The sequence below is a fragment of the Vicugna pacos genome, chromosome 14 (genome assembly GCF_048564905.1).
Source record: "Vicugna pacos chromosome 14, VicPac4, whole genome shotgun sequence".
Classification (NCBI taxonomy): domain Eukaryota; kingdom Metazoa; phylum Chordata; class Mammalia; order Artiodactyla; family Camelidae; genus Vicugna; species Vicugna pacos.
In genome coordinates, this window is record NC_133000.1 from 65606978 (window position 1) to 65626156 (window position 19179).

The 19179-nt window shown below is 37.9% G+C and overlaps 1 protein-coding gene across 1 annotated transcript in view; it reads right to left on the bottom strand.

Moving 5' to 3' along the window:
- NALCN (sodium leak channel, non-selective) overlaps positions 1-19179 on the bottom strand; it is a 258985-nt gene that overhangs the window by 217398 nt on the left and 22408 nt on the right. The window contains exons 4-6 of the mRNA XM_072976491.1: positions 15490-15573; positions 14189-14328; positions 13969-14097 (exon numbers count right to left, since the gene is read on the bottom strand). Of these exons, the coding sequence (XP_072832592.1) occupies positions 13969-14097; positions 14189-14328; positions 15490-15573 (353 nt within the window). The remainder of the gene's footprint in view (positions 1-13968; positions 14098-14188; positions 14329-15489; positions 15574-19179) is intronic.

The following is a 19179-nucleotide window of genomic DNA, read 5'->3' on the forward strand; positions in this document are numbered from 1 at the left end:
GGATAGGTAATCACTGGAATGGTGACTGTGGAATCTCATCCTGGGCAGACCTTAAATTGGGCCCCAAACAGCTGCTGGCCGAGACAATTCACAGGGACGGTGTAGGGGGCCGAAGTTTAGGCTAGAGGATTTCACAAGCCTTATAAACCCATGACTTTATTGCAGTACTTTCCGACTATATCAATGCTTCTAGGCATTTCCTAAATGGGGACCAACCTCAGGACCATCTCAGTCCCCTCCGCTTAAGGCCAAACTGAGGCAGACTTTTTGGGTGGCACTTCTTTTCTTTAATATTTTCTTATATTCAATTGGCTCCTTCCTTCCCTTATAAAATATGCTTTCTCTAGAGTCTAATGCCTAACTCTCCACAATCCCTTAGCTGTTTGAGGCCACCAGGCAAACATGCACACGCGCGCACACACACACCCGTGCGCGCACACACACCCCATGCCTGATGACACCTTGCCCAGTTCTGTCTCAGTCAAACCAAAACTCTATGTTTATTCCTTCAGGATTTCGCTCTTGGTTAGCTGCAAGTGAACTAACCTGTCTATACATCTCAGGGAATGTTTAAATAACTGTCACATTGCAGGCTGGTCCTTTGGACATCATGTGCAAAACCCAGAGGAAGGGCTCTGATTGAGGAAATCACCACTTGGTTGTGTCAGACACGATTTTAGGCACACACATCACTTATTTCTCCTCATTCCACATTCTTATGTGTAGGTCCCATGATGTGTCTTTGCCCCAGTCTAGCCTGACTCCAGGTTTCTGATTTTGTACCTACACGTTAGAAAAAAGTGGTAAGGGGACTGGGCTTCAGAGTTTCAGAGTAAAACATTCTGGGTTTGGTTCCAAGCTCTGCTACTTACTGGTTGTATGACTTGAGTAAGTAAGTTCCAAACGTTTCTAAGCTCAGTTTCCTCATCCATGAAATAGGGAGAGAAGCTTGTACGAAGACTAGTGAGCCAAGTAATGCACTCACCGTAGCACCTAGCGTGTTCCAAGCCTCAATAAATGCTTATTATCAGTGATTATTAATCATTACAAAGATAAAATGTAACCTAAATCCTGGCCTGTGAAAACACAATAAAGAACTGTCGAAAGAACAGATGGAATTCTGGCACGTGACTCTGAAACCATTTTGTTCACAGAATTGTGCAGCTGAAAGAAACGCCACAGATGACCGAGTTCTTAATCCATACTTGAGGAAGGTAAGGTGACATTCTGGAAGGGGAAAGTTTACTGGCCCATCAAAATTAGTGATTTTTTTTTTCATTTCCAATACTTTAAAAAGACAATAGCAGCAATGTCTGAGAAAAGCACTCTGTCTCCATGAAAACGTTTCAAAACTCATAATCTTTCAGCTATTTGGATAACTGGACTCTGGAGCCAGTCCACTGGGTGCGACTTCGGCTCAGCCCCACTACACGTGTGACTTCACCAATCCGTGCCTCAGTTTTCCCATCTGTAAGATGGTGGGAAAACACTTCGCTCACGGGGTTGTGGTGAAAATGTCACAGCTGTGAAGCACTTAAAACAGGCACACGTTAGACTACAAGTGCTAGGTGTGACCTACTGTAATGTATAGTTTGAAGTCTGCAGACTCCCTGGTCTGGAACCCTTGCTGTGGTCTGCACTGCCTCAGCTTCTTCACTTCAAGGATAGGGGAGCAACTGCACCAACTTTGTTATGGTGTCTTGATAAAATGAGCTAATATACAACTCTCAGAATAGCACTGGAAATGAGTCAATCACTCAGTAACTGTTAACGACTGTCATCATTTTCATTAATTTATACATATTAGAGTATTTTTCCCTTTTTGATCTCCCTCGTTTTTTCTTTAATGTTAGTCCTGATTCCTATTTTAAGCACAGCCCTCATCGGCACAGATAGTATTTTGAAATCTTTTGGCTTCAGGGGCAGCAGATTTGAAACACATTATTTTTGCCAACATCAAGCTATTAGTAAATGCTTATTAGAGACACATTTATTAGATGATTAATTGCTCTGGAACTCATGTACCTAAAACCACATGATAAATAGCCTTTCTAAAAACTGAAATGAACGTCAAGAGTCTCAGAATATATATTCATTTCCTCAGTTAACAAGGATCGTCTAGATTTTATTTTTATTTGTTAATGTTAATTACTTCCTTGTTCATTTTCCCTCAGATATTCAGGATAGAACAAGAGGCTTTCTGGAATTAGGGGGGTAGAATTCTTGTTCCAACAGCCATATCCTAACTAGAGACAATGAGTCTCCCAGTCATAATAAATATCCATTCACGCTTAAGGTTTCAAGACATGCATTTCTTAACAGTCAGATTTCTTGAAAAAAGTAGTTACTTGTAATCTCCCTAATTCAGTTTTCAGCCCATTTTCATGATCTCTAATCCACTGAAATTGCTCTTGTTTCTTGCCACGTGCTACATCCAATTGGGAAAATTCCAGCTTTTATCTTCTGTGACCTCTCAGCAGCATTCCACGTAGTTGTTTTGGTGGAAGGCAGAAAAATGGCCCCCTAAGGATGTCTGTGTTCTAACCACTGGAACCTGTGAATACATTATCTTACGTGGCAAAAGGGAATATTAAGGTTTCAGATGTGAACAAAGCTAAAAATCTTAGGTTGGGGAGATCGTTCTGGATTATCTACATGGGCCCAACCTAATCACACAAGTTCTTAAATGTGGAAAGCCTTTTCTGGTTGTGGTTAGAGAGAGCTGTAGCTTTGGAAGGAAGGCTCATGGATGCAACATTTCTGGCTTTGAGGATGCTAGTTCTGTCCATGGTTTTCTGGTCATTCTCCTTTTCCATCTCCTCCTCCTGTAATTCACCTTTAGTCTTGAGTTGCTCTGAGCCTGGTCCTTGGCTTTTGTGATGCCCTCTCCCTATGCAATCAACTCTATTTTTATAGTTTCAACTCTCTGTCATCCTAGATGTCATTTTAGAGTCCCTGAGCTTCCTGTCCAACTGCCTGTGAGATCTCTCCCTTTGGCTACACCACAAGCACCTCCAACTCTATCTCCCCTATAGTGAGCCTTTCGCCAACATTTCCTCTCATCACAAGTAGCACCACAGCACCAACATCCAAAGTGTCGAGCAAGCTTGCTATCTTGGAATCACCTTGAGACCTACTTTTCCTCCAGCCCTCAGAACTAATCATCATGTTCCCTTAAATATCCTCTAAAAGATGGTTTGGGTTCATTCACCACTCTCCATGTTCACCTCTACTTGCATCACCATCTAGTCTCCTAACTGGTCATCCTGCAGCCTCTCTGAGCCCCTCCCAACCATTTGTCACAGAGCATGGAGAGACATTTTACTTAATCACTGTCCTACACTAAGTCCATTGGTGACAAATCTTAAATATGACCTGTAAGACCCTGAAGGACCTGGCTCCTGCCCACCCAAATGTCCTAGCATCCAACCCTATTTGTCTTCTCCAGCTCTCTGTGTGTTCCATCTACTTCAGCATTTTCTCCTCTGCTTAGAAATCTCTCCTTTCATCTTTGCTTGGTTAACCCCATTTTTTCAGCATTCAGGCCTCAGCTTGAATGTCACTTTCTCAGGGGAGCCACCCAAAGTCCTCCAAACTACACCTTCTTAAAGTACCCACACTTTTCATTTCTGGCACTTGGGACATGTGTCACTCATGTCTGTGTGGTCAATGGTCCACTGGATGTCTTCCCAACTCAGCTGTTACCTAGTATAGCTTTCAATTTCCTATAGCTCCTGACACATTGTCTGTGAGGGCTAAATTTATTTCTGAACTTGGATAGACTGTGGTGCTCAGATGTCTGGTCAAACACCAGCTAGATGTTGCTGCTAAGGTGGTTTTTAGATGCGATTAACATTTAATTCAGTACACTTTGAGTAAATCAGATTACCCTCTATAATGTGGGTGGGCCTCATCCTATTGGTTGAAGGCCTTAAGAGAGAAGTTTCCAAAGAGGAAGGAATTCTGCTTCCAGACTCTCTTTGGACTCAGGACTCCAATATTAACTCTTGTTGGAATTTCCAGCTTGCTGGCTTCTAAAGATTTTGGTCTTACTAATCTTTACAATCACATTTGAGCCAATTCTTGACGTAAATCTCTTTCTCTCATATATACACCCTGTTGGTTCGATTTCTCTGAAGAACCCTGACTAATACAAAGCAGGCACAATAATTATTTTTTGAATAAATGAATGAATGTGCCATTCTTTCCACTATTATTTAAGTCTATGGCAAATTTATTTATTTGTTTGTTTATGTTTATTTGTAAAGTAACCATAGGAGAAATTCTTCAACAATTGGATCCTGTTGTTTTTATGCTTTTAGTGTGATATCTAAAAATTGGCACAGATAGTCAATATTTAAAATTTCTCGCTATCACAGTTCCATGTATCAAAATGAGTATGGAATCCTTCAGGATGGCTCACTGTTTTTCAAAAGGCCTTCATTTTCTGCCTGGCATATTTTTTTTAATTCTTCACAAAATATCCTATTTACAAATAACATTATTTAGGAGTTTGAGATCTAATAAATGAGTTCAGAGCTTGTTGCTAAAATTGCTTACAACAGCCCCAAACAGTATTTCCGTACTTGAGAGTTTTATGGTTTTAAGTTAATCCATCATTACTTCTGATGGCCCAAATCACTTTAGCACACAAGCTCTCAGGTCAGTGATTTACCAACCTAATGACCTTGGACAATTCACTTTAACCACTCGAGCCTCAGTTCCCTCATCTGTAAGATGAGAAACTTCTCAGCTATTTGCAAAACCCAGAATGACCACATCCCATTTTCCAGAAAGGAAACTGTAAACGATTAGGCTGAAACCACGTATCCTACTGCGTTCTGTTCTCCCCTCGCCACAGGACTCGCGGACGCCCAGCGCAGTTGCTCAAGGCTTCACATTCAAATTCTTCTCTTCGTTACTCACAGGGTCATCTTTCTCTACTGACATCAAACCCCCGTCACTGCCAGTGGCAACGATTCAGTGCTGGCATTCTGTCATTATTGTCACTTATGAACATAACTGTGCTTAGGGTTACTTAGCCCCTTTTCAGAAATTGTCTTTCCCATATTCTTAGTGGGGCCACTTGACTTCATTTGTCTGTTCATTCATTCAACAATAATTATTCTTGCCAGGTCTATTCTATGCCACAGAACGTGCTAGCCATGGAGATGACTAAGATACATCCAACTTGGGGACTCCATTGCCTAGGGTGAGGGAGTGAACAGACGAGTAACAACTACAGTGGAACGTGATGAGTGCTTTGAGAGCTATCTATCTGCTCACGGTGTTACAGGAGCACAGCGTAGGACCATGACATGTGACTATGGGTGGTGGATGGTGAGTACTGGAGTCCCTCATTTGTGACAAAGGCCAATAAGGTGGAAAAAAAACCCACTAACTTACAAAAGAGGTTATTACTTAATTCATTTGCAAGATTTCACAAAATATACATTTAATGAGAATTTATAGATAGCGATTTTGTTTACATTTTTCTTACTTTTTTTCCCCCTGGAAGAACTGAACTGAAGTTAATCAAGATGCTGACTTCTCAAAAGCCAAATCTGATCCATTTGTTATAAAAGACACTCCCAGAGGCCAAGCTACGGAGTATTTCTGAAGTTTGCATTCTGTGAGGAAACTCTCATTCCATAAGAAAATTGTCAGAGACCCAAAAAAGGAAGTCACAGCACAGCAAAGCCCAGTGCAACAGACACATTACACACCTGAAGAGCGTTTTGTTACTTACTGCGTCAAGGTTTCTTTCCTATTTCCTATTCCTATGTTCCAGGAAGAAATCATAAACAGAAGAACACATTTCTAGTTAAACCCATGGAGTGAAGCGTGCGCACACACACACAGACACACAAATCTTTGCACTGGAAGAATAGTGAATATGGCTTTTGATACCTTAGGTCATGGCTTGCCTCACTCTTAGCGACAGACATGAAACCAAAGTTCATTTTCTCACTAAAAGCTGAGCCCTGTATTCAGAGGTCGTTGCTCTCGCTGCACCTGCTGACAGCAGACATGGTCTGGCTGTTACCTGCCTTTCACATTCATTCCAGAGACTCATCTGGCTGGATTTTCACCTCTATTTAGCCTTCTCCTTCAGGATTAATTAAAAACTCCTAAACACTGGCCTGGCTAATTCTATTGCAGGAGGCTTTGGAAAACAAATCTCACCATAGAATTTGCAGAGATGAAACTAGTTATTGATTTTTGAAAACTTTCAATTGCTCTGTCTGGACTTTGAAAGGGGCTGCACAACAAGACGAATAGTCTGTGAAAGGGAATAATATCGACATCATAGCTCTTTATATAACCAAGTAAATCTGCCACATTTTCTAAGAAATTAGGAAATAAATTTCTCCTTCCTGTTAAACTGTGAGTACTTTAATATGATTTTTCCATTCTTCCAGTCTCACCTGAATGGCTAGACAGGCGAAGCCATAAAGAACTGAATTCATCACACACCAAAATGGTAAAATTAAATAGTTTTTCAAACATCATATGAAATTTAAGTGACATTATTTTATTTAAAAAATTTTTAAAAGTTATCTTACCTTGTTCTAGCTGAATGGTTTTTAAATAATATATGTTCCCCAAGTGGACTTCCTTATCTTATTTCTCACTACCTTGCCAACAGGGATAAGGTACAATCCATGTGACAGGGGCCAGGAGATTGGCATCTGAGCCAAAGTCAGGCGACAAGAGGTACGTGAATGAATTAAAAAAGAGCGTTATAAAGGCGAAGCATCAGGACCCAGAAGATTCAGTGATTAGCTAGCTCCAAACTAGAAATGTGAAAACTGTTTGAGGTTGTTAGACACAGTCTACTACCACTGAACCCAGGCCAGGAGCTACTCAGGCAGTAACCCCTTCCCCTTTTCTCCAGGAACCAGGAGATCGGGGTGAGAAGCTATCTGTAAGGAGGCAGATGGCATGATGGTTCGTGGTCCCCAAAACTGGGGGCCAAGCTTTTAGGACTTCAGTTGGTGATCTCGCCAATTCATGAATGTGCGGCAAGGAGCTATTTCCTCTCCTCTCTCCTGAGAATCATAACACCCAACCTGTGAGATCACATTATGAATTAGCAATTCTGAATATAAAGTGCCTCCTACATATTAGGAGATCAAAATATATTTACATTTACTGCTGGGGCTTGATGGAATTATATGGCTGGAGAGCAGCTGTTTTTTTTCACTCCAAAGGCTTTCATTCTTTTGAGATGGTCCAAGGATGCTAAGGGCTCCCTAGTGGTGAGTGATCTGGGAAGTGCCAAAGCCCCTGTCCCCAGATGCCCTCAACCACAACGTGCACTTGCCAACTCGATGGATAGAACTGAAAACACGTGAGCCACTGAATGAATAAAACTGAGATGACCACCTTACAGTTCTCAGAACATATGGACAAACTGCTTCTTTGCGAGAATGACAAGAGGCTCTACCTCTGGAGCTTCTCAGACATCTCTAGGGGAACAGGCTTAAGGGAGGAGGAAACTCAAGTCACCTCCAGGGGGAGCTCTAGCAGCTAAGAGCTTAGCATTCCTCGAAGACTCATGGTTTATCTTTTAAAAAGCCACGCAAGAAAGATTTCTCTCCGTATCAGATGATAAACATGTGCACTGGGGAATGTGACTAAGAGAAAAGAGAATTGTCCAGAAAACGTGCCCTGTTTCATTTAACCAGTTGGGACTGCGTTGCGATGAGTAAAACGCCGTTTTTCAAAGGCTAGCAGTGCACACCACCGCCGAAGGGCTCGGACTGGATTGAAACAAATCTAGGCTCCACAATTCTGAATTCTCAGCTAACATATACAGAACATGCACCTCCGTTAATCTTTGAAAGAAATTCTGGAAGAGACACTGCATGTAAGAATGGAGATGGGAGAGGTTATGTCCACGTAGATGCGGATTCATGATGATAAATAGTTCTATTACGGCATTTCCTCTCATTTCCAAAGTAATACGTGCTCAGCGTATGACTTCTAGTAAACATAGACAATCAGAACCAAAAATAAAACTAAAAAGCAATAAAAAAAAAGCCACGCAAATTCGTGTTCTAGCCAATAACATGTCTTTGGGAATTTTAATGTAAAACTAAGGTTTTAAATCCTTGCTTTCTAACCTGGCCAGTCTGGCAATCTCAGTCCCGCCTGTAAATACACATCCAAGGATGCAGCTTGTAGTCAGTATTTTCACTAAGTTCCCCCGGTGATTTTCTCTGCCAAAAGAGATCTAACCCTAGAAATGCATTCCCCGAACGGACTGCTAGTGCTGCTGCAGTCAATGCTTGCTTCTACGACTTCTATCACGGGGAGAAGCCGGCTGGTCTGGCTGAACCCGAGACGTCAAAATGATACTGCATATGATTTCTACGAAGGCAACTACAGTCAACGCTGTTTGCCAGGGGCTGAACTGGCTGCCTCTTCACTTCACAGTCACACAGCATGCTCAGAAGTTCCAGTATATCATCTCAGAATTCAGTCCTAAAATAAGCAATCTTAACCACTTACTCATCTGCCTCATTTAGGACTTGTCTCCTAAGCATGTGCTCCTTGTCATCGAAAAAGAATTAAATGTTTTATTGAAATATTTTGGATACAAATGCATGGAAGATCATCTCATCTATTGACCAAATTACAACGGAATATTTAAAAGCATAGAAATCCGTGTCAGGGAGATCCGGGCTTAAACCTGGCTTCTGCCCACTTCCAACTTGTTTCATCTTGGACATCTTATTTAGCCTTCCTGAGCTTTAACTTCCTTCACTGTGATACAGAGTATGAAAGCAGAACACAACTTCTCAGGTTGTTATGAGTATTACATGAGAAAATAACAAACAGCTGTACAATGAGGGTTATTTCCACTAATAAAAAAGAGGACTCATATCTCATATCTTATAACCTACATTATTACATTATCCTCTTTTGGGGAAGTAACCGTCACACCAAAAGAAGAGCTATATTGTAACTGGCCAAAAGAAATCACTCAATTTCTTTCAGATCCTTTTCAAACTGTAGAATTCTCGTTTTTTATATGGAAGACTCTCACAAATGTTTTTGCTATTTTGGTGAAAATCACACAGGTATGAATTTTTCATACTGGGGTTTGATTTATTCTCAAATATTTTCTTATATTTAAGTTTTAAAAATTATCATCATACGAAAGGTTAATTTAACTGGTGGCTCAGGTGGTCCACATCTCTGAGATGGATGTGCACAACGATTTTAAAAGAGATATATGAATAATACAAATATATTACTACATATCACTATTTTATAGATTCAGATGAGATTGAATCCCCTGGAATATAACATCTACATGGAGATGGATAACCAGATGAAACATGTGCCTTACTTTTCCCGACGACACACATCATGAAGAGTTTATGCATATGGACGTGGCTCTGTATGCGAAATAGCTTCCTAAATGTGGGATTACACTATCGTAGAGGGAGGTTAAATACCGGAGCAAGCACGATCTGGAAGGCAGACCTGAGCTGAAATCCCAGCTCCATCACTCACCACGTGGACACATTATTTCATCTTTCTGAGACTGTATCTTCATTGAAAAATGGGAGAAATAATCTTTTTCAGATTGTTCTAAAAATTAGGTATATAAGCAAAATATCTGAGATATAATAGGTGCTTCACAATCATTGCTCTTAATTTATTTAGAAATCTACATGTACCATCAGAGTGCTTTCATTTCTTATTCAAATATTTTAAACAAACTGTTTCCAATATCCAAACTTGTTCTTATATCTCCCACTTGGCAGACATCTCAGGATGAATTCTGTAATTCTATAGAGCAGTCTTTTTTCATCCTTTCAAAAGAAGTTTAAATATAAATCAAGAAGACTTCACAGAACTTTGCGTGAATTTGAGGCACTTACAATTTTACAGATTCTACAAAATGCTCTCTTGATAAAGTCCATGGACACTAAAATTTAATATCCTAAGTTCCACTATGTTTCTATTTTTAATTCTTCTGAATTCCAGTTAAAAAAAATCTCATTACTTTTATGAACAGAATTTATAAGACAATAATTCATTTGTTTTCTAAGTACCCTAAAGGGAAAGCTTGAATTTTATTTGGACCAGCAATAGAAAACTGCCCCCAAATCCAACTTTATATTGTCTCTGGTCTACGTCTTAGTGATATTTTATATAATACCAAGTCCTAAAAGCTGCTGCTCGGTGGGGTGAACATAAAATGTACTGTCCACACTGAGACTCTCCTGAGATCAAAAAGGAAGTTATTAACAATTACTCTGCAGGAACAGGGATAGAGCAGGCGATGATGTGTGGTCCCCGACCTCTGCGTCTTAGAGCTAATGGTTCAGTCGTTACAAATATTTACCTGAACTCCTGGCTGAATCGTGCTCTCTGCATAGTAAACTTTCATCGACTGAACATTTACATTTACTTACCTGAAAGTTTTTCTAATGATCTTGCTCTTGGGAATGAGATCTCATTATTTGATACTAAGCTCTGAATAAATTTCTCTCCTTTCTCAGGAATCATGATAAGATGTCAGGTAAGTCTTCATCTTTTCTGTTTCACCTACCAGCTCATTTTCACATGTTCCTCTTCTAGCTTCAGGGAGATTTTTCTGCCATCACATTTGGCATTTTGCAACACCTGTTTCTGCCACAGGCCACTGCTCTTTTCAACTCTCTCTAGGACACTGAACTGCTTTGCTTAGTCAAATCCCATTATTTGTTCCATAATTGCCTTAGGTCACCATTCATTACCACAGGAGAAGCTAAAGCTTCGCTAGCGATGCTACTGAGGACACAGCTAAGACGCCCTTCTATCTGCTTCACAAGAAATTAGTTCTATTCAAAAGCCAAACTGCACCATACTGAGTTGCTTCCTTATTTATTCCATTTGTCTTGCAGATTAAACATAATCAATTCCAGACGTCAGCCGTGAAACCTAGGATACACAGGTTTCTGAGCAGACACACCTCTGCCTGAAAGCTCTCGCGTTATTAGGATATAGTGCATGCAAGTCAATTAAGCAGATATTGGAACAATTGTTAAAGGAAAACGATTGAGAGAAATGAGGCCACGACAGCAACTGGCAACACTGATTGCTGGAAACGCGACTATCAGCTTAATATCTGACTCAGATGTTTATGATGTTTCCTAGTTGGGAAGCAACAAAAGGAAACAAAAAGGTTGGAAAAAAATTTTAATTGGGATTTTTATGTCTTTCATTCCAACTCTGGACATTTTTTGAGTCTTTAAAAATAAAGCAAATTAATGTCTGGGCTGGAACCAACGGTAAAATGGTATTGACAGTTTCTCTGCTTGTAAGTGGGACTTGAAAACTCAGTTAATACTGAACTGAAAATTTAAAAGAAAAATGGTATAAATGATTGGTCCTTGAAATAAATCATCAAACTTATGAAAACTGTTTTTATGAATAGCATTACTCATGTGGCTGGTTATGTATTTTCTTCCCAAATAGTAAATTAAGAACCACATAAGGAGAAGGCAAGCTGTGCGTGTGTGCGTAGCACTCTTGGGCAGATTTTACAAACATGAGAAAGAGAAAATGCAGACATCTCCTCATAACTGTTACGTCTCAAGTAACTGAAATTCTGCCAACATCTATGAAATTCTTCACAGTGAACTTTTTTTTAGGATAAAGTAATGAGCTGGAGCTAATACTCAGACTACGTGAGGTCTTTTAACACTTTTTTCCGACATTCATTTCTTAGTACTGAGTACGGCAGGGGGCTGGCTAAGGACACTTACTGAGGTGCTTCAGGGCCACCAGTTCAGATGGTACCGATGCCCGTTTTCCTCATTTGTACTACAGTTTGTGTCCAATTTAAGTTCGCAGCATCATGCCTGATCTTCTAGCTGTGCTAGAAGTTTTGGAATTCTTGCTTTCAATTTGGTTTGTAATGAAATGGGAACTGTACACCACCCTCCTGTACTCACTGCTGTTAGAACACAGCCACTCCCTTATCCAGAAGCGTTCTCTTTTCTTCACTTCGGTGTCTATTGTCTCCTGCCCACACAGTATCTTTTCCACCTTCAGACTCATACACGGAACAATCTACATTCTACAGCCCACATACACTTAAAAAAAAAAACAAAAAAAAAACTACCGACAGGTTTTCTTCCAGGCACTTTTTTCCTCACCCACGCAGTTAAGTCCCTTACTCACCACTTCCTTCAAATTTCCCATTCTGCGTTTGTACTAATTCACTGCTTTTCTATTTTGTAGCCACCTTTCCTTTGTCCATTTAGCAACTTGCTTTTCTCTCTCTCTTCTTTTTTATTTCCTCTTCTTTGTCAACCTGTCATAATGCTATTATTATCTGTCTAAATATAATATATTATTAACAATGCCTTCAATCACTGGTTACTAAGTAATCAGTCTGTGCTAGGATACTAGGTATCGGCCACAAGGAAATGAATCTTCCCTCGCCTTTCCCATATGTGTCCTCGAGTACCTCACCGTGTAATGAGGAAAGTAGGAAAAAAAAAATAGCCATGAGTGCCAGAGTGTGAATTCTGGCAAGATGGGCTACATTAAATTTAACTCCTTCCACTACAGACAATACCTAAAAATGCACATCTGGGCTTACAAGAAAGAAAAATGCATCCCCCAAATGCCAAAATGCAAGAGGAAACTAAAAACTAGAGAAAGGGAAACACGTGAGATGACTGAATGGTGGTATCCATGGGGACCATGTGTCCAGTAGCCGAGAGCTTGGGTTTCAACGCCTACAAGAGGCAGAAGACAGGGCTGTGGGCCTAGTGAGGCTGGGAGCTGGAGACGTGGCCCATGTGCACAGACATATTAAAATTTAAAGCAGTCCCAGAGGGATACTGGTGGAGGGCTAGTCAAACAGGTCACTTACGCACGACAGAGACCACAGGTACAGACCCAAACACAGACAGGGAATTAGTAAATGAGGACGACGGCACTGAATTCTGTCCCTAACAACACACAGAAAATAGCGTGGGGACAATTGCCTAACCACATGAAGGTATTAGATTTCTATTTCACAAAAAAACGTTTCCAGACAGTTATAGCAAAGTATACTTGATATACAGCAAACAGCACACATTAAAATAAACAGCGTGATAAATTCTGACATAGGCACAAAACCACACTCAAGATAATGAGCAAACTGATCAATCCCAAAGGTTTCCCATTGCCCCCTGGGAACGTCCTCTTTCTGTGCCAACCTTTATCCCAGGCAACCGATGACTTCCTTTTTATCACTGTAGATAAGCTTGCATTCTCTAGAAGTTTTATATACTTGGAATCATAGAATATGTAATCTTTTTCACCTGGCTTCATTCACTCAACATAATTTTGAGATTCACTCAAGATGTTGTGTATATCAACAGCTCATACTTTTTTTTTTATTGCTAAAGGGTATTCATTACATGGATATCCCACAGTTTGTTAGTTCATTTACCTATTGATGGAAATTTGGATTGTTACCAAGTTGGGCTATTACAAATAAAATCTCTGTATGTGTAAGTATACATAAGTGTACATAGAAGTCTTTGTATGAACAAATGTTTTCATTTGGTAATGTGAATAGTGTAAATGGTAGGTGTGTGTTCAACTTTTTAAGAAGCTGCTCAGCTGCTTTTCAGAGTAGTTATGCCATTTTCCATTCCCATCTTATTTATATAACAAATGAAAATACTCCAATGGTATTATGTTCCTACCGTAAGGAAACTTTCTAAATGTACACTTTGAATTTGCTGAATCTGCTTTCCCTTAGGGTTACATTTTTTAATCTGTCTTCTCTTGAACACCTGTCTTAAAAAATCGCACAAAATAATTTTGAAGAAGCAGAGTCTACAGAACAGAGAGCACATAAATACTTTTTTTAAAAATTGAGAAGGTTTTTCTCATGAAAACTGCAGAAACAGCTTGGTCAATCACCTAGATTAAAATGCAGTTAGTAGATAAACTTACCCTGGTTTCGTGTCATTTACTACACAGTGGTATGTAAATGTCCCAAACATCTGAACTCCTAAAATTCCATAGAGAAGTAGAAAGAAAAGGAGGAAAATGGAAACACTCCATATTTGTTCTCCTGATCGCCTAGAGGGAAATAAAATAGGTAAAATAGGTAAAATGTACCCCAAAAAGGTCATAAACGTTTCCCCTTAACCTATGTAATAGCAGTGCTTACTTTAAAATATTTGTAATTCTGGTCCTTGGCAGTTCAAATCGGAAATAAATCCGGAAAGCCCGGATCATAATTAGTGGCCGTGGAATCCGCAACATGCCCCAAGGTGACATCTGATCAACTATATCAGCGATTTCAAATACCTGTGAATTCAGAGGTGAACAGCTCAGACTCTCGCTTAGCACTGCTTGTAGTCAGAGCACTTACAGACAGAACCAGAGGTGCGTCCTGTGCCCACACTCTCTTCCACTGAAATCAACTTTCTCTGGGGCACATTTTGAAACTGTAGTTATCTTAAGAGAAGCAGATACATAAACTAAAAGTGTCATTAATCATTTCTTGTATAATTCATCAAGACACAGTTTTTATTACAAAAAGAAGTGCCTACTTAGAATACAGAATAAGTATGCTAAATCTGCCTCCCTCAATAATGTTCTTTGGTGGAACTTTTTGACTATCTAGGTCAGAAAATAATGAAGAAAGAGTTAAAAATACTATGAAAAATATGAAAAAGAATTCCACTTACTAACAGAGGCAAAATGATAATTAAGGAATATCTGTCAATCATACAATGGTTATTAAATGGAAAAGAACACATTTAATATGCAGGATGAAATTAGACTGTTGGAGAGGTGAACTTTATAAAAATAGGACATCTTATCAGTAAGCACCATAATGAGTTTGCAGGATGGACTATGAATTTACTTTATTGTGAATTTTTTAATGAAGAATATAGAACTTCATTTGAATTCAGTGTAAAATCAAGCCTGAATGAATGCATGGGAAATAAATTCCATTGTTTTCCAACAAAATCCCTCCTTCTGACATTTTAATATACATTCCCTAATTCTCGCAGTAAGGCATTTTCTATTTGCAAATCAATATTTTGTGCTAAGCAATATGTATCCCAAAGTATTTATATTATTTTAGATTTTTAGTGAGAATTCAGTTACATAAAACACTAGAATTTTAATTTTTAAATTCAAAAATTTATTCTACAAATACAGAAATCTCATTCCATGTTCTTTCTTATTTCAATGAATATATTTTTAATGTCTGTTTAATTACAAATAATTTCCTACAGTATTGGTTTTTATTTCTGACTGTGAAATAATTTTAAAATATGACTGACAATGATTAAAATTTTAGGCTTTTTCTAACAATAAACATTTAAAAACACAATGTTTTAGGAAATTATACAATCACATTTGACATATATTCTTTAATAAATCTATTTAGATTTTCAATGCAAAATCATGCCCATTTGGAAAATACCCCCTTGTAATTGAAAAAATTTTAATTACCTGTAACACCAATGAAACCCAAAGGCAAAAGACCATAAATCCATCAAAAACACACCAGCGATCTTTCACATAGGAACTATCCCCCTAAAAATAAATTTCACATGGCATTATCAGGCAAAGTGAATAATTTCAAAAAAACCTGTGGAAGGAATAATCAAGTGTTAATTCAGTATAAACTATCCACAATTTTTGTATCATAATTGAACAGACTTTCAAAAGGAACACTTTTAGCGTTTTAAATGTCATTATATATATAAGGAAAAAAAATTTTAAACACAAGTGACCACAGAACTTTGCATGTGAAATGCTAAGTTCATGCAAAGGGGAGACATCACTGCTTTTGCTTTTAGCCACACAGACTCTACCTCATGAGGAACCAGAGGCCGTCCTACTTGGCAGGCAGCTTAGGTCCTAAAAGCAACCACTCCTAGAAGTGGCCAATGCGAAGACCTTTAAATCTCTGGGATCAACTACCACTAGTGGAAAACTAACCAAAAATTCACCTTGAACTAAATTAAGAAGTGAAGATGAAGAAACACTTTCAAAGAAAACATAAATTGACTTTAACTTTAATTGGGATTATAAATGTAAAAAAAGGTAAAGAAGACAAACTACTTTCATTTTTTTAAATAGTGACTCTACTCTGAAAATAGAATGCATTATTTTTATAAAATGGGATTTCTCAAAAAAAGTAGTTCATTTGGGATAACAAAACAGTAGACCCCATGTGGTCAAAATTATAAACCTTCACTAGAAAGAAAACTTTACAGTGCTTTCTTAGGACTGCCCCATTAAGTCACTGGTTCTGTTGTAATTTGTGAAACTCAATTCTGAGTTCGCTCATGTCATTACCAACTCTGAGTCATCCTACTTAGAAAATAAAAACATGAACAGAATGCCAAGATTTTTAATAAAACAGTAAAATATGTTGCAGGATGTTGATGAAGATAAAATCATTTCCAGAACCTTCCACCATTAGTAACATATAGGTTGTCAAAAAGTTCCCTTGAGAAGTTTCCAGAAATAATTTGTTGTTCACAAAACTAAAGGTATGATAATCCACTTAATATGTTATCTGATTCAGATATGAAGTATGAACTCAACTTAGAGGATAAATATTGCATAGTGAAAGAAACATACACACGACACACCAATTTTGTGTAGATACACAGATATGTACATACCCAGCTAATATATAAGGTGATTTAACTTAAAGTTATAAATATAGTGGAAAAGGTAGGAAAATTAATTCTGTGGCGAGTTTAGAGAAAAAAATACTAATTCCCAAATGATTGCCCAAATAATTTTACCATTGGCAAGAAACTGAACAAAATTCGGTGTGTATTTGAGAAGACCCACAAAAGAGATATGGAAGCAAACCCTGAGGCTTGGGGTTTGGGTGACTAAGAGGACAATAACCTATTAAATTAAGTGTTATGCTCATCATACAGTGATTTAAACCTGACGAAGAGAAAAACTGTATCACAGGATGCTGCTGGTTGTTATCACATGCATGCATATTAAATAGAGAGCAAATAATTTAAGGATAATATAGTTGCCTTCAAAACCTGATGAAGCATCTTTTACCATAAGCAACATATTTGCCTTGTATATTTCACAACTGAAAATATAAATTAATTATAATCTAGATAATAGAAGCAATATAAAATGAACCTAATTTTGATTCACATCCAAAAAGATAATAAAATACAAACTACTTAAGTTGTACTTTGAAGTTTCCCTTGATTTCTTCAATATATTAAACAGATTTGTTCATTCATTTATTCACTCAATGTATGGAACATCTCTATGTTCTAGGCAGCATTCAAAGCATTAGTGATACAAGAGTGAATAAAACAAAAACTCCTGCCCTTATGTAACTTACAGTCTCAGTTAATTTTTTTAAATGTAAAATATACAGTATATTACATATTGATTAGTGTTATGCAGAAAAATTAAAGTACATATTTTCTTACTGACTTTTATTAAACAGATAAAGCTGTCTTTATTTGCATGGTGAGCAAAAAATAAGAGAAAAACATCACTTGATCTTTATTTTAATAACAAAGCATAGCTGTGGTTGTTTAAAGAATGTAAAGAATTCCAAAAGTGAAAACTGAAATTTTATAGGGCTCAGAAGAGAACTATTTTAAAATAGGAAAAATTAAAAGTAAATGTTAGGCAAGAAAAAGAATAATTATAGACCATTGGGTCCACAGGCACCCAAATAGGATGAGTTTATACAATGTTTTTCCTAAAAAGTATTATGTTATTTCTATTTTGTCATTTTAAAATGTTACATGTAGCATCACTACCATTAACCTCTTTTGTGCTCATAATTTGCTTCAGTAACAAATTATATTCAATTAGACACAGAATAGGAGCTTCTTAGTATATTGAGGATTATTTCAAACGTGAAAAACAAGGATAAATAGTGGTATTTCCCTGGGAGGGGAACAAAGTGGCCATGGGCCAAAGGTAGAAGAGAGACATACTTTTCACAGAGCATCCATACATGGGTTTTATGACCCATGTTCATGTGTTACACTTTTTAAAATAGATTTTCAAAATGAAAATTTTTGAGAGCTGAAAATTTTAGTTTTAACAAACATTACTTTATCAGTTGGTGCAAATAAAGTCAAATTTGAAAACCTGGGGCCTCACAAATTCACAGCATAAAGCTATCAGCAACAGGGCTGGCTTAATTTTTGCTTCCTATTTACTGTAAAAATTTGTTTGCTAAGGAAATTGATGTTGCAGAGCTGGCCTAGAGTATACGTTGTACCATATAAAAGGATGGATTATTTTAAATCATTTTAGAAGCTCTGGTGGGAATCCTGAAAAAAACAAAACCATGCCAATACATGTGCATTTCAAATGACTTCATATTATGAAAACTGGCTTAGCAAAAACTTCTACTGTGATAAAGCAGAAAACTATTTTTGAATTAGGAAGACATTTCAATTGCATTATTTGGAATGTTTTCTGCTTTAGACATTCCAGAAATTCATAGTGGCATTTGCCTGTCCCTAACAAGAACACTGCATACTAGGTGGTATGTGATGGCCAGTTAGAACTGGCTTTTCACTTTCCTGTTAAAATATATGAAATAATCCACTGAGCATAAGTTTTACATATAATTTTTTGGCTCCTGTTTCCAAGAGCCATTTATTATTTATAAAAACTTTTCATAAGCAGTGTTATAGTGACCTGGGATACAAAGATCAGTAATACTTAGATCTTTCCCACCTTTTTTTTTTAACCATTTGCTCTTTGACATTCATTGTTCTTCAGCTGTTCTGTCTTCCTGAAAAATCCTCTCCCCTACAGACTGTGCCAACTTTCTCCTCCAGACTTTCATCATAGCCTACTCTGATCAACGCTTTCGCTCATACATCATCCAACCACCAGCAACTCAGCTAATGTATATAAATAAGCTTCGTATTATGTAACTTACAGAATAGTCCTTTGTAATTCCCATCCAGTTGTTTCATACATTTATATTTTAGTCCCTGCAGTTTGGGCTTCCTACTTAAATCTTCTCTAAATGTATTCTCTGATGTTGCATGAAAAAAAAGGTCTATCCCCTACTGTAAATATTTGAGTTTGCTCTGAAGATTCATAGCTTCTTGAAACTTTAAATAGACAATTTCAGGCGGTACTCCCACCACCAAGCACAGGGTACACACA